This window comes from Ornithorhynchus anatinus, chromosome 9 (assembly GCF_004115215.2).
Source record: "Ornithorhynchus anatinus isolate Pmale09 chromosome 9, mOrnAna1.pri.v4, whole genome shotgun sequence".
NCBI lineage: Eukaryota > Metazoa > Chordata > Mammalia > Monotremata > Ornithorhynchidae > Ornithorhynchus > Ornithorhynchus anatinus.
This window is the reverse complement of record NC_041736.1, coordinates 46478652-46501989: the sequence shown is the minus strand read 5'-3', so window position 1 is coordinate 46501989 and position 23338 is coordinate 46478652. Positions and strand designations below refer to the sequence as shown.

The following is a 23338-nucleotide window of genomic DNA, read 5'->3' as shown; positions in this document are numbered from 1 at the left end:
CTCAGGCACTGTTCAGAAGTTTTGAATTGGGCCTTTTGCAAGGGTAACTCTGTGTTCTCTACTGACGATGTGTCATGACATTTGAACCAAACTTGCTGCATCTTCCTTTCACAAAATTGACATAAACCAATAAGAATCAAGTGATTCATTTAACTTGTTCAGAGAAAGAGATTAAGTGAAAAAAAGAATGTTCTTGACTATATTCTCCTTAATTGAATGAACTAAATCTAATAGCTTTTGTTCAACACTATACCAAGTGATACATGCTTTGAATCTACCTTTCAAGGCATCAGTTACACAATATGGTTATGATTTTCATAAGCTTCAACTGCTTCGTAGCAAAGAGATTAAATAATTTGCCCATTACATCCTGTTCCGTCTGAATATTATATATGCCAAGGACATAATAAAGGTAGAGGGCAAAAGAAAGGAAATTAAACCATGTCCTGGACCCTGACTGATCCAACTATAATTTCCTCTTCAGTAGTTCCAGGTTTTTACACGTGGGCCAATTCTATATCGTAAATAACACGTAGGAAAATAAAGTCAATAAGCCCTACAAGGAACATCAAGTGTCCTGAATAAATGACAGTCTCTGGCTAAGATTCATGGGGAAAACATTCAGATAAAATCAATGCTAAAGAGTCCCAGTGAGGGAGCACTTAGCAACATGAATCACCACAAAGCAGCTTTCCAAATCTTGAATCAAGGGGACCATTTTACACTTTAGATTATCATTTCAAAGAAGAGAGTAAACGGCACAGATTTAATATTTGAAAATGCTGGCTGGGCAGTAAATGTAGGCTTGCAGATTGCTATCTTAGGTGCTTAGTACAGTGCTTTGCACATAGTTAGCGCTCAATAAATATGACTGAATGGATCTTTCACGAACAGAAGCTTGTCATAATATCCAAGTGGAAATAAACAATATTTCTTATGTTGAAGCATACAGCTCAGACAGAAAATTAATAACAGTTTTACCCAGATTTATCACCCTTTGCCACCTACAATTAACCAAGTTATTAAGGCTAAACAATGCATTTTGGCCCAAAATATGAATAGTGGAGATGGAAGTGCATGATTAAGGTCCTATTTGCATATTGTACTTAATCACGTTCTAGGTTCTCTGATGATAGTAAGAATTTCTTTATATTTGAAAACATTCTGATAAATGTCAAAACAAATTTTCCATTCCCCTTTCCTCTGTGAACCTATGAAATACATTTTCATAAGATAGGAATAGTCACTCTTTCAAACAGGCATGGAAATACTATGCATCTTGACAAATAACATCAAAAAAGTGGAAAGGGGATTGGGAAATGTATTAGAACATATGACTAGGAAATGATTGCCAACCTTCTGGAGTTCAGGGGCTGTTGACATTTCTCTTTTGTGCTTTTTTAAAACCAGAGGCAATGTCAACCTGTCCAGATAAATAATGTCCTTAATAAGTTAATTGATGGCAAATGCATTAATTATAGATTTGTTTTTCAACATGTTTCTTCATCAATCATAAAGGTTCATTTTAATGAAATCAGTGAAAAAAAATGGAGGCAGTCTACCTACATTAATGAAGAAGAGAAACAGCAGATATAGCTTTGTTAACAGTGATTGTAGTTACTTTTGTTTCTTGCAAGGTTATTGTGTGCAAAATATCCATCACATCCAACTATTCCAAAGTAATGTTCTGCTTTAAATAAAAAGTGTTTTTTAAGGACACTATTCAATAATTCATGAAGTAATTTAGATGTTTGAAAATTTGAGAAATGAAGCACTATTTTGCCCATCAACATAAAGACCACAGTAACTTTGTAGGACTTGAGTTTACTTTAACTTCTCATTAAGTGTAATGTCAAAGACTGAATCAGTCACTGCACATATGAAAATCTCTACCATCTACCCTTCTTTGGGTTAAAGGATATGAATTTTATGAATATTTTTTATAAAGCCCATAAAATTCAACAGGATTTAATATTGAAAATGGGGGGTTAGATTTGTTTACTTATTTGTTTAATTGAACAAATTCTAAGGGGTGGTTCTTTGAGATTTTGTGTAATAAATATATTTGGTATGATTTTTTAAATTGACAACTTTAATCCTGAAATACTCTTGCTTGAAAAAATTAATATAGTGCCATCTATACTGTTTCGACTTCAGTGTAGATCTTTCCAGAAAATTTTAGGATTGGACACATCTCTGTTTAATAATTCCCAAAACAAAAAGCTTTCAACAAAGCTCTTTATTTCAAAGACTAATTGAGATAGTCTTATGTTACTTTTTAAACAGTAAATATTCACTAATCACCTGAAATTTTTGCTAATTTCACAGAACACTGTCAAATGTATATAACCTTGTTTAAAGTAAAATGGTCATACATATAAATATATGAATATGCATGCTTGTATTGGATATATATCTGCATGGCACATTTTCTCTCAAAGATTTATCATAAAAGACCTTTTATTGCACTTGGAGGAAATTATTTTTTCTACTTTCAAAATATACCTCTGTACAGAAGGTTGACAGTTTTCCTTAAATCACTTTAAAGCATCATTTAAATTTAGCTTTACAACAAAATATGATTAAGAAGGGTGTTATACTATCAGAAATTTGTTCTGGGATACTACCTTGATCTGGCTGGTCAAAAATCTCATTTTAGATGATACCTACTTAAATGTTTTAGTCAGTATAGGAACTCAATTGGTCCTGGTGATAGTCTTTCATTTGCTTTGTTAATTATAAAAGAGTCATTGTTGTTTCTGTTCTTTTTAACAGCCAGATATTCTGTGGCCTTCTTTGTGTTATATTCACATCTTCTTGAAAATTCACATTCTTGGGTAAAAGAGGACTTTAACTAGAATTTGGGAATGATTTTTTTCCATGGGAAAAAAAAAAAAGCAATGCAATCGTGGCAGGACAGTCCTATATTTCCTTTCTTCACATAATTTGTTTTAAAATAGTCCAATAACTCCATCAGAAATATGGGAAAGTGGGATGGTGTATCTTCTAATATCCTACATAATCTCCATCCACTTGGTCATTCCTATTTGCCTAGCCCATTAATTCCCTGGCCACATTTTCTGCATGTGTTTCTTTTGTCTTTCTGGATTTCCTTTTTCTAGGCCTAAATGTTCCCTTACTGATTTCGCTCTCTCTCTCTCTTCTCCCCCTCTTTCTACCTCTTTTTCAACTCTGCTACCATTACTGGAATGTAGAGTAAAGATGCTGGTATCAGGACTTTGGTTATGTTGGATGAGCAAGGAGGTAAGTTCAGATTGCTTTAGTAAGAGATATAAACCTGCATCTGTAAATGATCATCTGTCTTTGGTGATAAATATAAGGGAATGTATTTTCTTTCTATTTCCTTGAATGAGTAGAATTAATAAATATCATGGGAAGACAAGAAAACAAGAAATGGTTTCTTAAGGACTCCTTTCATTGAATGCTTCTTAATTGAAACTTTCAGGTAGCATTTTACGCAATGTAAGATTTTTTTTTGTTTGTTTTTGTTTTGGTTGGGTTTTTTTTTTCTCTATTGCCTTACTTCTCTGTTAGGTTTCTTCCTTTTGGTAAACTCAACCATTTGACAAAAATGAAGTACGTCATTAAGCAGAGGTCTTATCCCTATTCTGTCATCATCCCAGTGCAGCCAGTAGAATGTTGGATTAGAGATGGATTGTGGGAGATTCTTATGGGAGAGGAAATGACTTTAATCAGACAAAGAAGATTAGTGAGGTAAATTCAAAATGTGCCAAATCGATGAAATGTTTGCCACTTCATGCCCTATGTAACCTTGCTGAAGAAGCCAGAGATAATTCATTTCAATAGAAGTATTGCTATTTTAATGCAGTGATACCTACAGTGTCAAAAAGACATCTCAAAAAGTATCTCAGAAGGGAAATGTTATGAAATTTGACATTTCTGCTTCCCTCTGGACTTTAGTCCTCGCTCACTTTTCCTAGAGGTGAGGCAGCCACTTCCCTGAAGTCTCAAATTTAAGAGAGAACAACCTACTGGTGGGCTTTTTTCCATAATTCTTGTTAAATCTAATTCTGCCCCTATGTGGCGAGAAAGCATTCTATGGTCAGTTGAATAGGTATACCTAACCTAGGAGAGGGAAAGGAAGAAAACAGCCCTCCTGCACAAGATACCTGGAGTCCTTATGCAGAGTGAATCATGGAGGGTGTTTCGTGTCACTAGTGGGGCATGTGTGGAGCAAACTGTGGATTTACTTGCCCAGTTATTCTACTGTCAATACTTCCATTCCTATTCTGCTGCCTCTGAAAAATCCATTTAATGCACCACAGATGAGTGTTTTGGGAAGAGGTAGAATGGGCAAGAATGCATAATTTTGCCTCAGTGGAGAATAATGGAGAGAATGAAGGAAGATTGCTTTTCTCTCTGCTCACCCAAGGAGAATGTTTTTGTGTCCTCAGGACTTCCATTCATGAGAATTGGGTTCAACATAGAAAACTAGGATGTTAAAACATAAGAAAATTTTTCAAACTGGGAAGGTCACCCAATTTGGCAAAAATACATCAATGCTTATCCTCAATGTTATTCAATTCAGAATGACTTGACTTGGTAGGGAGTAGGGGATCTATGGAAGTTTACTGAATCTTGTCTAGGAATCATGAATGCTAAATTGACCTAAAGTAACAATTTGATCCTCTGAAACTTGGGAATCGGTTCCTTGGTCATTAGAAAACAATGTGCGTACACCCGTGGAAGAGAAGAATCTTGCCCATAGGTCCAATACAAAGAGAACATTACTTTTCGAACAAAGCCTCACCTTTCCCTGTTTCAAAGAGAAACATTTTCAAGTCACATTTTCAAAGAAGAAAATGGGTGACATTTTCCTAGACCAGAAGCAACTGGGACAAAACTTGAAAATGTAAAGATTTGTCTTTTGAATTAATTTTGCAATATTTACAGCATAAACTTTGCTCAAAATCTGCTAATTAGAATTTCTATTTTCCAGGGCAGACACCTTTTTTTTTCCCATTTACATTGTCAATTTTATTTCTGCCTTTTAAATATTTGTGCTCTAACAAATGTCATTTTCCAATAAAACAGTAAACCTAGGAAATTCAACATTCAGTTAGAGGGATAAAATGCATTCGTTTATAAACAAATCTAAAGGGAGCTGATTCTTCCCGGGAAAGTAAAATCTCCTACTTGGTTATGGTCATAGTAAAAATGTTCAATAAATTATTATTGCAGTTTTGGATTAAAATCTTAAATGATCCATGGTGTAATTGCAAATTGAAAAAATATATTATAATTATAGTGCCATACTAAGTGTATTTTAATTCCTTAATTTTAAAGTGTGCAACTTCAGTATTGTAGGAGAATGTTCCTTTAATTGTAATTTATCTATAACATGTTTAACAGGGAAAGTATTGAATGCACAAAATTATTAGATGATTTTAAAAAAGCATGTAAATGCTATAATCCATTCAGTGCATTTAAGTCATGGGCCACTTGACAGATCATCCTTTTAAGAAAGCCATCCATTAATGCTGCCGTGTGATTTTTTTTTCAGCTGACCTGCATTTGTATAGAATGACTCTGACATTGATTTTTGGAAAGAGATGTTATGGGAACAGTTAACCTTTCCGGTCATAAAACTCATCTGTTTCTTGGCTATTAAGGTTTCTTAGCAACTTGTTTGCCTTGATGTTTCAATACATAACTCGAGAAATTCCTCTGGGGCATCTTCACTCTGAATAGTGGAGAATTGAATTGTTTTTGGCACCAATAAGCTTAAGTCTTTGAGGCCATTACTGTAAGGTGAAGTGGCTGAAAAGCATTTTCTCCTACTTATTTATGAAAGTTACAGGGATAACAGTAATTGCACTTTGGTGATCAATCCTTTAGCTGAAGCCATAAACCTCCTCCCTGAAACCTGTAAGCTCCTTGAGGGCAGAGATCACATCTACCAGCTCTGTGTATTGTTCTTTTCTAAATGTTTAGTATAGTGCTCTGCACATAAGTAAGCATTGATTGATTGAGTCAACAAAACCACAATACCCATCATGGTTTTCTATCACAACAAAATTGCCCTATGTTTATCAAATTTTAACAAACCTATCAGGAGGAATATAGGTGTATAGAGAAGCAGCCTAGTGGCTAGAGCATGGGTCTGGGAGTCAAAAGGACCTGGCTTCTAATCCCAGCTCCTCCACTTATGTGCTGTGTGATCTTGGACAAGTCACTTAACCTCTCTGTGTCTGTTAACTCATCTGAAAAATGGCAATTAAGACTGTGAGCCCCATGTGGGACACAGTCTATGTCCAACCTGATTAGCTTGACTTTACCCCAGTGCTTAGTACAGTGCCTGGAATACAGTGAGTGCTTATTAAATACTATGAAAAGTGCACATATGAATATATATACACACCTATAAGAATAGGAATCTCATACGTGTAGAACTGTTTAAAAAAGGAGCTGCAAAACAGTTGAGAAACACACATATTATAAACATACACACATATACAAAACAGGAAATCAACAAATGAATGAAAATGTACTTACAGAACATCAATTGAAGGGGAGATCCTGCCTTGTCAGAGAAAGTTGAATTGTACTTCAGGTTGAGGAGGTGAAAGCATCCAAATTGAGGTGTGAACCCAAGAATGAAGCCATATTTCTTTTGAGTCCCTAGTTGCCACTGACTCGAATCCACATTATGGTAGTGATAAGAGGAACTCGGCATTGAGAGTCCAGGGCTCTACTGCTCTTTAAATATACTTCGTGATTTTAAAAAGTCTCTGATTCACAGGCTCAAAGTTGCATGATCAGTAAAGAATACTTCTTTCTTTTAATCTAATTATCTGGGTAACTGCTAGGGAAAAGGGAGCCTAGTTAAAAAAAAATTGGGGAAGGGCAAATAATGCATTATACTTAGTTGCAAGGCTATATAGGATTAAAGGCAGGGGGGTTTTCCTTCCTGTGGTATTTAAAGCCTGTGGCAAAGGTGACTTTCACTGTTAAAGAAATGTTAAAGAAATTCATCTAGGAAAGAAAAGAAATCACTCAAAATAAAGGCACACTCTTCAGGGTCAAACTATCCATGAAAAAGTAGATTCCAGTACCTCACATCATCTGGAACACATTAAAATGCATATTTTACTGGCTTAAAATCCATTTAGTCAGAAAAATGGACAGAGCATTTTCAATATTATCATGATTCAGTACAATGGAAAAAAATTAAATGGGCACTTAGCATCAAAACTCACATCATAGAAACCATTGCTTATAATTAATAGTTTGCTCTCAAATCTTACATTTTAATTTCATGATTAACTACTTCTTGCTCAATTCTAAACAATGAGCTTCTGTGCCACTAAATGTGATAATATTTCTATATGGAGATGTTCTAAAAAGATTTTATTATGATTGCTTACCTAAATAATTCTGTTTCTCCTGGGAGAATATGATAATTCCGACTGACGATACCATTTAAATAAGTCCCAAAGGAATAAGCACATACCCCATAACTACATTCAAAAGGTCTCTTCATCTTTCCCCAAAAGGAAGTCATTCACACATAGCTTTGCCCAGTGGACACCCAAATGCCCTTAAAATATGCAAATGCTAGGGTGAGAACACAATGAGTGAAGAGAGAGACCTTAAATAGGAAATATGGACCGCATAGAAAAGACTACTTTTTCATCGTAGCATTGAATGTGTGGGCATTAAATATGGGTAACATTTATCCTCTCTGTGTCTGTTACCTCATCTGAAAAGTGGAGATTAAGACTGTGAGCCCCATGTGGGACATGGTCTGTGTCCAACCTGATTAGCTTGACTCTGCCCCAGTGCTTAGTACAGTGCCTGGAATATAGTGAGTGCTTATTAAATACCATGGAGGTGCACATATGAATACATAGACACATCTATAAGAATATGAATCTCATATGTGTTAAATAGGAAACATTCATTCAGCTTTTGCACTGATTGAGCGTTTACTGTGTGCACAGCACTGTACTAAATGCTTGGAAAGGTATACAACGAGCTCACAGTCTAGAGGAGGATACAAACATTAATATAAATAAATAATAGATATATACATATGTGCTGTGGGAATGGGAGGGAGGATGAATGAAGGGACCAAGTCAGGGTAACACAAAAGGGAGTGCGAGAAAAGGAGAGGGAGGCTTAATCAGGGAAGGCTTCTTGGAGGAGATGCACCTTCAATAAGGCTTTGAAGTGGGGGAGAGCAATTATCTGTCTCATACGAGGAGGGAGACATTCCAAGCATCCAGGTAGGATGTGCGTGAGAGGTCGGCGACAAGATAGACGAGATCGAGGTACAGTGAGAAGGTTAGCATTAGGGGAACAAAACGTGTGGGCTGGGTTGTAGTAGGAGAGTAGTGAGGGAGCAAGGTGATTCAGCTGTCTTGTCCCCAGTCTTTGAGTCACATCCTGAAAGTAAGATGACACATTGAGAAAGGAATAGACTCTTTTAGGTCTCCAGGGAACCACTCATGTTTAAATGCCTTTAGGGGCATATTTAATTTTCGAGACACTAACTGGTCCCTATGCCCTTAGTTCCTGAGAAGGACTTTGACACTTGTGGTATAATGGGGACCTTGGGCCTTGGTGTGTCCTCAGAGAGGCTACTCTGAAGTGCAGGGATACTCAAGGGGGAATCCAGGTTAAGACCCCTGCAAGGAGCTGCCTGGATTTCCCCAGTGGAACTGGCCTCTTCATAGTCCTCTCCTCAGGAATCATTTTGGCTCCTCCTGGATCCCTATAAGGGTGATCCCCAAAGCCCAGGACACCCCCAATCTCCATGTAGCTCTTGGATTTAGTAGGTCCCAGCACTATCTTATAACACACCACTACTGGTCACCCAAGGATGCTAGGATTTTAGCGGACTAATCCGATCACCAAATCAGAGAGGTTGTACAAGGCAGAGACATTCTCCTTAGATGACGCTCAGGTGTACTTTTTTTCCCCATCCCCAAAAGCCTCTTAGCAAAGAATTGCACTAAGTACAATCCAGAAACACCTCTGAACTTCCATGACAAATGGAAAAGCTCTTGGTGACAAACGAATAACTCTGGGCTTCGATTTCATGTCAGAATAAAATGTTAAGGAAGACTGTGCATTTAAAACAAATTACGTTCTATTTTTGGTCTGAAATTTGTCATCTATAATTTTGCTCCCTTCCTTTTTACCTTTATCTTCCTTACTCTCGATCTTCTAAAATTCAATTGAAAATGCAACGTTTTAGAATCAAAATGTTCACCGAAAGGGAAATAAGTATATACCATTATGAAAAATATCACTAAAAACTCTTTTCAATGCATATTCAGTCCCATGAAGTGTGGAGACAAAAACGGAACTTCACGATTCCCTAAAAAAAGAGCCATTAAGTGAAATTCATTGACAAGAAAGCTAAGCCAAGAAATCTAATTTCTCATTTCCGAGTAATGTGAAAAGCAATAAAGAAGCAGCAGTAAAAATCAAGTTCAATCTAATGCACATGTTTCTAGGATTTTAGAAAGGGAAATAATTATTTCACCGAGATCGATATGGTTGATGTCACTTTAACCGGCAATCGATGGCATTTATTGAGCACCTTCTACGTGCAGTACGTTGTACTAAGCAGTTGGAAAAGTACACTACAAGAGAGTTGATCAGTGCATTCCCTGCCCGCAAGGAGCTCACAGACTATAGGGACAGACATTAAGATAGATTAGGGATAAGAGAAATAGTAGAATATAAAAATATTTACATAAGTATTGTGAGGCTGAGGGGAATAGCAAAGTGCTTAAAGGGTACACAACCGATTGCATAGTCGATAAAGAGGGGAAGCTGGATAGGAGAAATTAGAGAATTATTCTGGGAAGGCCTCTTAGAGATGTGATTTTAGGAGGGTTTTGAAAGAGGAGAGAGTGGTAGACTGTTAGCTATGAAAGGAAAGTAACTAATGTTTAAAATGGAGGAATGAAAAACTTTCAAACTTTTCAAATATATTTGCCTTAATATGCCATCTAAAAAACAAAGTCCATAAGGAAAACATACTATTGTACTCTCCCAAGCACCTAGTACAGTGCTCTGCACATAGTAAGTGCTCAATAAACACCATTGATTTGATTGCTTTATAACCACAATATCTATTTTTGAGTGCATATGTTCCTCCATCTCTATCTCCTCTTCTAAAATAATTTTGTGGTTAACACTCTCTCTGATGTGTTTTTTTTAACCTCTCCCTCACGGTTAAATCGAGTTTATGATGAGCTCTTCTTTTGATATTATGAAAAGATGATAGAGGAAAACTGTAATGAATAACTTCACAGAGATATTCTAGGCCGATAAATTGAACTACATGAAGCACATTTTTAGAAGTGGTTCAGAATCTCTGCTATTCAATGATACTGCATCTTAACCTCAGAGGTGGAAGGTGCGGGGCAGAATCAAGCCATCCGATCTCCTGTCAATTTGCTGCTTTGAGACCCATCAGTTGTGTTTTTTTCCAATCAAATACATTAAAAATTAGAAGAAATCTTGATCATTTAGGAATTAACTAACTTAATGCTTTTCTTCCAACATTTAGAAAATGATACAACTTTGAAGGAGCTCTCTAACCTCCCTTTTCTGGGATAAATATGATTTCCAGAATGTAATTCACTTTAGACAATCAAGGAAATTACTTAAAATTTCACACAGACAATAAGATTCAGTTTTATTCAAATCTTTCTTGGTGCTACCAAGGCTGATATACACGTGCAAAAATTTATAAGTGAAAGAACGAAATGAAGTGAGATTAGCTTATGCAGTTAGACAACTTGTAGAATGCATAGCTAGAGACTGTAAGTTCCTTGTGAACAGGGTTCACATCTCTGTTGTACTTTCCCAAGTGCTTCAAGTGCTCGGTACAATGTTCTGCACACAGAAGGCCCTCAAATATGATTGATTGATCGACTGCTGTCTTACTTTAATCAGCTTTAAAGCCATCTAACAAACCCTTCTGCGTGGACCGGCTGGCTTCTCATGTCAGTAAAATGGAATTTGGAGACACTGACTAGATTGTCATTTTGCCCTCGATTTTTTGGTTTTGACATGAATGCTTTTTCTAAGACCCCACATTTCCCTTTCTGAGATAATTTCAGTTTGGGCTGGACAATATCACCCATTACCATCTCCCCAATTTTGGAGATCAAGGTGCAGAGAAGTTAAATGGCTTTCACAGGCAGTACATCAAGTAATGGAAATGCAACAAAACCCAAGCCTCCTGAATCCTTTTACTTCACTCTATAACTGCTTCAGTCAGGGAACTAGCCATGGGAGTACATAATCAGCTCTCAGTTTATCGAGAGAGTCAGTCAGTGGATGAATGAAGAAGTGAAGGCATGGGAGCAAAATGAAGATTCATTCCACTGTTAATGGTTTTCACCCCATAAAGGGCAAATCAAAGAATCTTTTCTCCCCTCTCTACTTGAAACAAGTTAGAACTCCAAACACTGCACGTCTTTCCTGTTGCTGGAGATAATTTTTTCCAACTTTTGATGTCTCAATAATCGATTTATTTTATGCAAAGGAATAATGCCTTATTTTTCTTTCTCTTGGGTGTCATTGGTGTTAAGTGAATGTAGTGTGCTGTGTTTCTGGACACTAAGTTTAAACAGGCCTACCCCTATCATTACATCCTGTTTGAATTTAAAAACTATATGAAGCATCGTTTTTGTTTTCGTATCCACCCCATGCTAATAGGGTCTCGTCAGCCTTCAGCCTGCATACATCCCAGCAGCAATGCATCCACTCAGACAATGCATTGTAATCTTTCTCTCTCTCTCTTGAATTCCTTTTTACATAGTCATTTCTCATATTCTGTTGAAAACCAAAAAAAAAATTCATTCCACACTATCATCCCTTTGTCCTGACCAGAACAACTCGATCGTGTTGAAGAAGGCATGAACCATATCAACCAAGACATGAAGGAGGCCGAGAAAAATTTAAAAGATTTAGGGAAATGCTGTGGCCTTTTCATATGTCCTTGTAACAAGTAGGTACTGGGTACCAACTCTGCTCTGTGGTGTCCAGTTTTTTTTTTCGTTTTTGTTTTTGTTTTTTTTCTGTCAAAGTGAATGTCTGAAGTTTTGTCTTTTTTCTTTGTCCTTTTTCATCTGCTTCATTCTGTGGGGATAAAATACTTGTGTTTAATCAGAACAACTGGAACGCATCGAAGAGGGAATGGACCAAATCAATAAGGACATGAAAGAAGCAGAAAAGAATTTGACGGACCTAGGAAAATTCTGTGGTCTTTGTGTCTGTCCGTGTAACAAGTAGGTGCTGCCTGCCTGCCTGCCTGCCTGATTATTTGAGCATTCAAGGCCCAGCTCTCGGCCTTGCGAAGCTCATTCCTGCTAGGTGTATGGGCAGGATGAGCATGTGGCATGCAGAACCGATCAATACTGGTTCCAATGCATTCATCTCACAGTGTAGACAATTCAGTGGGGATTACTGTAGATGCATTAAAATCGGGCATACTGCAGTGAAAACTTCACTGGCAACACCTTTGATTGATGAACATTTCAACATTTTGCAGAAAGTGTACTCAAGTGTGTAGCCCTTCTAGAAAAAAAAAATCCTTCCGAGAGCAGGATTTCATATTTCCGCTTCCCCTCTCTCCGTGAGCCCGGGTGGCTAAATTTCGGGTTAACAAAATGTAAGAAGGCAGTTTGGAGGATTCTAAATCCACCACCAATCCAGAGACGTGAGGAGTCATTCCCCAAAGCTCCCCTGCAGGCCCCTTGACCGTAACACTCAGACGTTCATCTCGAGAGGCCCCAACCCAATTCCCCAAGCCCAGAGGGTTGCAGGTTGCAGCCATCAGATGCTAAGCAGGGCGGGCTAGAAATTGTCAGGGGAAATCAAGTTGGACCCAAATTGAACCCGGCTCCTATTTATTCCCATTAGACCTCCTGTACACTAGCTGAAATGTTGAAATGTGTAGATTTTGCATGCACATCCCCAAACTTGAAACTCTCCGAGGTTCTGCGAAGCTTGTTTTGAATGCAGCATAAAATGTGACATGTGGTTGTGACACTTTGAAACAGTAGAAGTAAAACAGAAAGAATAGGCCTCTTGAAGAAGCAGCTCCGGTGGACCGTGGTGGCGTGCACGAGAGGACTGTCCAAAGCGAATCAGGAAACTGAGGCAGCTCCATGGCTCACCCCCATCTTTCCTGTTGCTTTTTCTCAAAGCTCTTGTAATCCCTGTTCCAGAAGACATATTTCTATTTGGTCTATGCCTGGTCATAGAGTTGCTATTCCCCTTCGATAATAAGCTATACAGAATGTTCCAGTTCTTAGTTTGGGAAGGGATCATATGATAGAAAATAAGGATCACTGTTCCTTTAGCACATTACTTAATTTCATCACCTATTTTCCCACAGATTGTCCGGTTTTACTCTGGCTCATGATCCTTGTCAAAAGAGAAGTTTCCCCATTTCCAGCTGTTGGTAGAGAAGGCTGTGGAGATCCCTACTGAAAAGAACACCAGTTTTAACCCTGCCCCTAATCCTTTCATCTATCAGGTGGTGCCAATTGGATTATATTTTAAAGGCAGAAATTAAGCAGAAACCCCTAGTAAAAATGTTCCCTAGGATATATAAGTGATACTTTAAAAAAAGAAACAAAAAACCATGTGTCACAATTCAGTTGGGTAGTGCACCTGAAATTTTGAGGGCATCTTCCTGTCAGAGCATGTTTCAGGATTAAAGCAAGTGCATATCAATCAGCGTGGGTTGACGCGCAGCATTTGGGTAGCAGTGATTTGCCTTCTCTAGAAACGCCTTCTTTTTATCCTGAATTTGCCAAAGACGGCGTAGAAAACATCTTACGCAGCAGAAAGCATTACAAGTCCTGGTGGCTTGCTTTCATTACTGGGGAAGTGGGGGTGGGCGGGGAACACAGACTCCAGGTCGACTTCTTAAGCCCTTTTAACTAATTGAAGGTAGAACTAACCACCAGGCAAGGTGAATTTTGAGAGCTACAGCGACTGTGGAATGACATAGGCTTACGTGTGGGTGGAGGGAGTAGCTGAAGTTTACTTTAGCGAATTTTCAAATTGATTCTGAAGTTTGCTAGGTCACTGCACTGCCAATATCAGAGCCATTTTTATACCTGATCATAGCCCTACAGTGGAAGGAGAGACTAGTTAATTATAAAACCTGGTCTGAGTCCTGAATCTTAGGACAAAATAAAGCTCTCTTGCTCAATCCAAACTGTTGTGTCGCCTAGTCAAAGAACTCCAAACACCTTTGATTGATTTAGCTACCCTAGAATATGCTGCACTCTATACTTGCCACACAGATATGCCTCTATTTTAGTTTTCTCTCCTCTGCAGCTCAGTGAAAATGGCTCTTTCGAGATGGGGAAACTCAAAACGACCACCCAAAGACTAGCTCGATGCATCAGCTCCCAAACATTCTTCACCCTTATCCCAAACCCAACTGAAGACATTTGATGTGCGTTTCGCACTTCGCGAAGGCTATTACTGCTGGTGCATTATGAGAATGATCGATTTCTGGAGTAGTTTGTGCTCAGTGAGAATGCTTCACTTTCTACTCATGCCTGTAGCTGGTGCATGAAGAAGATGTGGAGGAATTTCCCTTTCTGATGCTAGATTGCTTGTATTTTTATTTTCTCCTGCATTCATTCCACTATGCCTCTTGTACTTTTTGTCTCTGTTGACAGAGGTTTGTACATCAACTCTCGATGTATGGTTACGGTTTTGAAGTACCGATATATTATTTTAGAAATCTACTGAAATTGCCCTGTGATTCTAAAGATGTGGGAGCAACTGTCCCCCTCCAATGCTTTCATTTTAGGCAGCATTGGTACTGTCAGTGGCTTACACGGCCACTATGCCACACATATACAAGAAAAGATGAAATCCGTGCAAGATGTTGTGTGAAAATTTAACCTAATCTGTTTCTCTAAGACAGTGTGTTGCTGTGATGTGATGTACACACTACACTTGGCAGTCTTGTTTTATGTCTGTCTGCCAGTACGTTCTTTGTGTTTTGTGTTCAGAGTATACCGTGTCAGTGAGATAATACTGAATGTCCTCCAGTTTCCTTAATTAAAAAACAACAACAACCCAACAAAAACAATTGAAAAATCCCACCCTTCTGTGCAATGTTGCAGACTTTACAATTACAACTGACTCCATTGGAAACGAATCTCTGAGTTTCATAGTTGTTGTGGCAGTAAAATGTTGGCGTCATGTTTATGATATATCGGTATACGATAATGCCCCGATGAAAGCTCATTTGCTTGAATCAGTTCTTAGCTTGAAGAAATAGACTTTTGCAAGTTCCTCTGTCACTTGGTGCTTGTTACTCACCCTCTCTTTTGCACAGGCTTAAATCAAGTGACGCTTACAAAAAAGCCTGGGGCAATAATCAAGATGGAGTTGTTGCCAGCCAGCCTGCTCGCGTAGTGGATGAACGAGAGCAGATGGCCATCAGTGGAGGTTTTATCCGCAGGTGAGGTTTAATTCACTTTGCACCACCCCGAATGGGTTATGATTCTTCCTTGGTCCCCTGAATTTCTTATCCTTTGGAGTAATTTTTTAATAGCCCTAATATTAATCAATCATATTTAGCACTCACTGTGTGCAAAAGACTACTAAGCACTTGGGACAGCGCTTCTAACAGAAGTGTTAGACATGTTCTCTGCTCACAGTGAGCTTACAGTCTAGAGGAGAAGACAAACATCACCATAAATTCATTACGGATATGTACTTAAGCCTGTGAGGCTGAGGGAGGGGTGAATAAAGGGTGATGTAGAAGAGAGTGCGAGAAAGGGAAGGGCTTAGTTGGGAAAGGCCTCACGGAGGAGGTGTTTTTGATAAAGCTTTGAAAGTAGGGAGAGTGAGCATCTGTCAGATATTAGGAGGGAGAGAGTTCCAGGCCAGAGGGAGAATGTGGGAGAGGGATCAGCAGCGAGATAGCGGTAGAGTGAGTAGGTTGGCATTAGAGGAGTGAAGTGGGTGGGCTGGGTTGTAGTAGGAAATCAGGGTGGTAAGATAGGAGGGGCCAAGGCAATTAGGTTGTAAGGAGTTTCTCTTTCATTCAGAGGTGGATGGCCAACCACTGAAGATTCTTGAGAAGTGGAGAAACATGGATTGAATGGTTTTGGAGAAAAGTGATCCAGGCAGCAGAGTGACTTTATGGGCAGGGGATATGTCTACCAACTCTGTTGTACTGTATTCTCCCAAGTGCCTAGTACAATGTCCTGCACACGATAAATGCTCGAATACCACTGATCGATCAAATGAATGATTACTACTACTTTTCATAATGGCATTTAGCATTTACTAGGTGCTAAAGGCTGGAATATGATGCAAGGTTAGAAGGCGGCACACATAGTCCCGGTCCCACAAGGGACTCATAATATTTATCTCAAACCTAAGTAGGACCGGGCTCTCAATCAGCTAATCTGCTTTAGTTCAGGAGTCACTAGCTACAGGCACTGAAAACAGTGTTTTTAAGAGCTACAGATACATAAATTTATATAGATATGTTGAGCAACCGTGTTTGCAAAAACAACTGTCAACAGCTGGTCCAAGACAAACTTCTACAGAATTTTGCTACTTGGGGACTGAAGAAACTAGACTATTAAAAAGTAAGTATTCTTCAAAGAACCAATTAGTTTTTATACAATGGGAAGCAAGAACTAAACAGGTTGCTAGGCTTGTTTTTATCTGCAAATATTAACCTCAAGCCCTTCAGACTGTTGCTAACCAACTAACAAACAGAATGAAATTCAGCTCCCTCATGAGTGTGCAAATAGAGACATATTAGCTCAGCCAGGCATCTAGAGATAAAGTCTGCAGAGCAACGCCAAGGATCATTTTTTCCAATTGCCATCGCTCCTTAAGAGTCAATAGTGATAATAATAATAATGTTGGTATTTGTTAAGCGCTTACTATGTGTAGAGCACTGTTCTAAACACTGGGGTAGATAGAGGATAATCTGGTTGTCCCACGTGAGACTCACAATCTTAATCCCCATTTTACAGATGAGGTAACTGAGGCACAGAGAAGTTAAGTGACTGGCCCACAGTCACACAGCTGACAAGTGGCAGAGCCGGGATTCGAACCCATGACCTCTGACTCCCAAGCCTGTGCTCTTTCCACTGAGCCACGCTGCTTCTCTACATCACCCAGTGATGGCTACCGCAGTCAATTATAACCTGTTTCCCCAAAGATGATCCAGGGTGGATTTTTTGAGATTCACTCTACTGAGAATCTACACATCCACATAAAGATTCACTCTACACATTGGCAACTAACGAGATAGTCACTCCGAAATGGGTTACGATTGCGGAGGGGAATTCTTTGCTCTGGGCCCTAATTGAATAATCAATCAATGGTATTGAGCACTTACGGTGTGGACAGCACTGTACTAAGCGCTTGGGAGAGAATACAGTAGAGGTGGTAGACAGGATTCCTTCCCACAAGGAGCTTACAGTCTGGGGAGACAGACATTAATATTCGGTGTGAGGTGAAGATGGCACCTGCTATGGCGATCCTCTGGATTACCTACGACGAATGTCTACGGGTAAACCCTCACTGGAGATATTTATAGCAACTCTGGACCATTATAATATCCCAGATCAGATGGGAAGGCAGTTTCTCATTAGCCAGGACACATACTCTTTGCAACACGACACAACAATCATGTGTTGCTAAGAAAGCCACTAAGCATGGCCTAGTGGAGAGAGCATGAGGCTGGGACTCTGGAGGACCTGGGTTCTAACCCCACGCTGCCACTTCTCTGCTGTGTGACCTTGGGCAAATCACTTAATTGCTCTGTGCCTCTGTTAGCTCATTTGTAAAATGGGAATGTAGACTGTGAGTCCCATGTGGGAGATGGAGTGTATCCAATTTGGAACATAGTAAGCACTTGAATACCATAAAAAACACCCACATTTTTTGGTGTTAGACATTTGCTGTCACTTATGCAAACCAGAGCTTTGAAGCAAGCTTTTTTATGAAAGAAGAAGAAGAAAAAATGACGAATCTTAGGCAGCCCTCCTTGGTTCTTTAATATAAGTTCCTCCATCAAACAAGTAATCCAACCGCTAAATAATTCAATGCCTTGTGCACTGGTTAGGTCTCACTGGAATTCTGGGGAAATAGACTTGCTTAAGGAGTGACCTGGTAGTAAAATTGGGCCTGATTCATTCCCAGATAAATGGAGAAGAGGGCTGCATCCATCTGTCCAGACTACCCTCAGATTTAATAATAATAACTGTGGTAATGGTTAAGTGCTTATTATGCGCCACGTCAGACGAGGTCCCTGTCCCACACAGAGCTCACAGATGAGGGACAGAGAATTTAACAGACTCACTCAAGTTCACACAGCAGGCAAGACCCAGAGTCAGGATTGGAACCCAGACCCTCTGACTCCCAGGCCCCGGGTTCTTTCCAGAAGGCCCCAGCGGGGACTTTAATCGCACAGTCATCCAATCCTGCAACACGTGACACTGCCTGCCAACGATGTGGGCCCATAATGCCACAGCCCCCAAAAAGCACTAGTTGGCCACAATATGCAGACAACAATCCTGTGACAAGGGCAAGTGACTGCAGTTGCCTGAGCAGCTCCCAGGTACCACCTAGTAAAGCAGGGGAAAATTTTTAGCTTCCCTCATTTCAACCCCAACTGGTGAGATTTTTCTAAGACCCCAGTAATTTTAGTTTTTCAATTATTTAGTTGTACCCTGGTTGCCTCCCTAGAAGACTTAATAAAGCTATTTCCCTGTCTGAGTCAGGCAGTCCTGTTATTCAAATGCTAAGTATTTCTACATGATTCTAAGGGTTCATATTAGGGGATATACATGGTTTCTGACCTTAAGCAATTTATAGACTAGTCTTTTTTTCCCCTCCCCACTGCTTTTGCTAACTGGATTTTTTTTTTTTTTTTACTAAACTGACTGAGCGTTTGGGGTAGAAGATTAATGTCATAAGTTTAGAATGCATAGATGTGATAGCTGATGAAATGGAAAGAAACAGTTATTGACCTTAAGTGGCAATTAAATATGGAAAGGTTCAGGAATGAGGTTATTTCCAACACATTTTTTTAACTATTCCTCAACCACCGGATATCTCTGAGTCCTTGGATCCAGGCTTCTCCAGTTCGTATTTCCTCAAAAGATTTGCCTCTTCACTCCTAGGGTAACAAATGATGCCCGAGAAAATGAAATGGACGAAAACCTGGAGCAAGTCAGCGGTATCATCGGAAATCTTCGTCACATGGCCCTAGATATGGGCAATGAGATTGACACACAAAATCGCCAGATTGACAGGATCATGGAGAAGGTAAAGGCTTTGAGATCTGCACGGCTCTCACCGATAATGCTTCTTTCTCCTCCAGTGATAACAGCAAAGTGGAAAGCTATTCAAAAGGAAGGAGGAACAGCAGGAATGATTCCCTGGAGGCACAGTTCTTGCTGATTTGGAACTTTTTCAGCTTTCTGATCTTACTAGGGGTCAGAGACTGGGAAGGGATGGCGGTGAGGAAGGGGAAATGAAATGCTGGGATCGATTGGGAATCCTGGAGGACACTGGAGCTTTAATGGCAGTGAAAGAGATGAATGAAAATGCAAACAGATGCTACTTTCCTTTTTCCCCACATGGAAGCTAAAGGCAGTTGAGATAAAGAACCCTAAAAACTGGGGAGGTCAGAGTAAGATGGCTTTAGTGGGAAGGAGGGAGGATGCATCATACATAGGAAACTCACACAGAAATCTCAATTTTTGCACCTGGTTAAATTGGTTGCCCTTTTTGGTACCATCTCTAGCTCCATAATGTCCTTTCTATGGGCCCATACCCCACCGCTAGAATAAAGGATAGTCTTTGAAAATGAAGGATAGTCTTATATGTACATGCAGATAGTTATGTCCACGTAGATCAGGCAAGCGGAACTATTTGCAGAATTACAGTTGTGCGGTTACCATGATTTTATATATTGTGGCAGAAATAGCTTTTCTCTTGTTTCTTTCCCTTTTCTGATGATACTCAGCATTCATTGGTTTCTTGACCTGACATTTCAAACTGGAACAGCGATTTGAAGAAACAGAAGAGCATGACTCCAAGATCTCTTTCTATTTTCATTATATATCTTTAGTCTAATCTTAATTTTTCTCTTAATTGTGAAGCAGCATTGCCTTAGTGGAAAGAGCATGAGCCTGGGAGTCAGAGGACCTGGGTTCTAATCCTTGTCTGCTGTGCAAGTTTGGAGAAGTCACAATCTTAGATTAGTTGCAATCTTAGTTGCAATCCAGAGCCTAGTCTGGGCTCTCCCAGTTGCTCGCTGTGTGACCTTGGGCAAGTCACTTAACTTCTCTGTGCCTCAGTTTCTTCAGCTGTAAAATGGGGATTCAATACCTATTCTCCCTCCTACTTAAGTCTGTGAGCCCCATGCAGAACAGTGATTGTGTCCAATCTAATTGACTTGTACCTCCCCCAGTGTTCAGTAAACTAGAACAAAGCTTACTAAGTTTGCATAGAATGTAGCTATCCAAAGATAGTATAAATAAGAGGAGAGGAACATAATAGATATCAGTTTCTCCCATGGAACATCCTTTACATTTCTCAGTCTATATTATGACTAAAATCCCTGAAATAGTTCTATCTGTAGGTTAGTGACCTCAACATCAGACATTTATTCACCCAATGCAGCATAAGATGACATGTTTCTTAATTGCTAGAAGGTGCTAGGAAGAAAAGGGTTTAATACACTGCCTGAGCTACAGAAGTCAGTTTTATTTCTGAATGAATAAAAACAGTGAGAACAGGTTAGATCTTTCTATCTCAGTACTCAGTGTGATGTATTTTTAAATGATATTTGTTAAGCAGTTATTATATACCAACTACTATACTATGTACCGGGGTAGGTCGGAGTTAATCAGTTCGGACACAGTCCCACAGTGAGATCACAAAGTAGGAGGGAGAATAAGTATTCAATCCTCATTTAAAGACGAGGAAATTGAAGCACAGAAAAAGGTAAATAACTTACCCAAGGTCACATGGCAGTTAGGTCAGGATTAGAACCCAGGTCCTTTGATCCCTAGACCCTGCTCTTTCTACTAGGCCATATTTCTCCTTCTGTCTGTGGAACCACATAGAGAACGGGAGTGAGAGAGGCCATAGTCCCTTGACCCCTATGAAGCTGCAGTTGTAACTGTCACTAGTTCCACCTGAAAATGAACCTCCACTAGGTGAGAGGACAGAAGTAAGAACAGGGAGCCAGAAGGACCTGAGTTCTAATCCTGAGTCTGCCACCTTTCTGCAATGTGACCTTGGACAAGTCACATCACTTCTCTGCCTCAGTTACCTCATCTGTAAAATGGGGATTAAAATGGTGAGTCCCATGTAGGACAGAGACTGCATCCAACCTGATTACCTTGTATCTATCCCAGTGCTTAGAACAGTGCCTGGCACAGAGTAGGCACTTAAAAATCATTTAAGGGAAAAAAAGTAAAGAGGAAAAAAAGGACTGAAGTTTACAGGGAAGGGAAAGACTTCTATTTTTCTCCTTATTACTCACTGCCCACAATCACATGCTATCCATCACATACTTGATTCATGAAAACATTCTACATAATCTGAAGAAAAAAAAAATCCTCCAAATCGGCGTAATCCTTAAAAAAAAAAAAATTGGGCTTATTTTTAAAAAAACCCAAAAAACAAAATGCACCACTAAACTGATGATTTTCGTAAGCGGACAAACACCCACTGTCTTCACACATCCCAGATCTGGAGAAACTTTAAAAGGCTTAACACATTTGCCAGGGTCCTTTTTTTGGAGGACACCATAAGTAACAAGAACTTTTTCTTTCCACCCTTATCTTAGGCCGATTCCAACAAAACCAGGATCGACGAGGCCAACCAACGTGCCACAAAGATGCTGGGAAGTGGTTAAATGCAACAATGTGGATTTTCTTCTCTGTGTCGTCTGGGACGACGGCACACTCATGCTTTCCTCATGGTATCTACCTACTAGGTTTGCACACATGCACATATCAGTCCTCATTGTAAATGTTGTCCTGTGTAGTTTGTCAGCTTTCCAACAATAATACTTGTCATTTTTTTTCCTAGCAATCTTTCCAAAGGTTGTATATAGTGTTGATTTGATGGCTCTGGCCGAATATTTTTTGTTTGTTTGTTTCATTTTCTCTCTCAATGACGTTTGCTGAATGACAACAATGTAGGAATGCTAAACGTGCTGTTGAACCTTTAAATATACAGTATTGTTCTTGTAAAACTGTGACATTCCACACAGCTACTGCCATGCTCCTTTCTTTGGGTGTCATGTTCTAAACACATAAAATTTGCTGTCCTTGGTTCTTCACGGCCATCATTTGTTCTTATGATTTCATGATTAGACAATGTGGAATTATATAACAAGCATTGCACTAAAAGTGATGTGATTTATGCATTTATGCATGAGAAATAAATAGACTCTTAGACTCCTAAAACAAGATCTTTCCATGGCAGTAGTACTTTGACAACAGAAAAAACACAAAAAAAACAACCACAAACCAACAACGAGAAAAAAGCATGCTCAGTATTGAGACACCGTTCGGACTAGGTAAAACCAGCAAGACTGCAGTAGTGCCACTTTATTTCTGTCAATATATAGAGTTATCATAATCATCATTTTTTAAATAAAAAGTTGGATATGACACTCACCATTTAATCATTTCCAGCAAATAAACGTTTGGCTGAAAATATGTCAAATGAGTGTAATATAGGATTTGTCGCCGCTTTTGAAGACTATCTTTTGGAGGAAACGACTACAATATGAAACGGTGCAGAGATGTAATTTTTATAAGCCTGTATCCTCTTAGTCGCTATTCCCCATGTGATTTGCTATCAGTACGGTTCTCTGTTGCTTACCTAGAGCTATGCACACCAAATCGCTGAGATGTTTAGTAGCTATAAAGAAAAACTTTAAAAAACAATATAAATGAATGAAATATAGATACTGAGATAAATATTACAGCATGAAATATTCAATTCCTCCTGTCTCCTGTCAGTTTGTGACGTGATTGACATTTTGTAGCTAGTTTAAAGTTATTAAAAATTATAGACCCCGAACTCTTCGCTTTATTTGTGTGTGACCTGGTGTCAGCGATGCCTTCTGGGATCAGAGAGTCAAAAATCAATTACAGTCTTAGTAGCATGCCATGGGTTCACGCTGTGGAGATGAAAAGAGTTCTCTCCTGAACCTGATTATGAAGCCACGGGTGACAATTCAGCCGGAACTGGTTAGCGTGAGTCTCCCTTGAAAATGACCCATTTGTGG

The 23338-nt window shown here is 39.2% G+C and overlaps 1 protein-coding gene across 2 annotated transcripts in view; it reads left to right on the top strand.

The window, feature by feature from the left end:
* SNAP25 (synaptosome associated protein 25) overlaps positions 1–23130 on the top strand; it is a 68305-nt gene extending 45175 nt beyond the window's left edge. The window contains exons 4-8 of one of the 2 annotated variants that reach the window (XM_029072237.1): positions 3216–3264; positions 11902–12019; positions 15383–15508; positions 19203–19347; positions 21884–23130. In XM_029072237.1, coding sequence (XP_028928070.1) covers positions 3216–3264; positions 11902–12019; positions 15383–15508; positions 19203–19347; positions 21884–21952 — 507 coding nt within the window. In that variant the 3' untranslated portion in view covers positions 21953–23130. Of the gene's footprint in view, positions 1–3215; positions 3265–11901; positions 12020–12181; positions 12300–15382; positions 15509–19202; positions 19348–21883 lie in introns of both variants that reach the window. The other variant, XM_029072236.1, reaches the window with a different exon arrangement.
* The last annotated feature ends 208 nt before the right edge of the window (positions 23131–23338 follow it).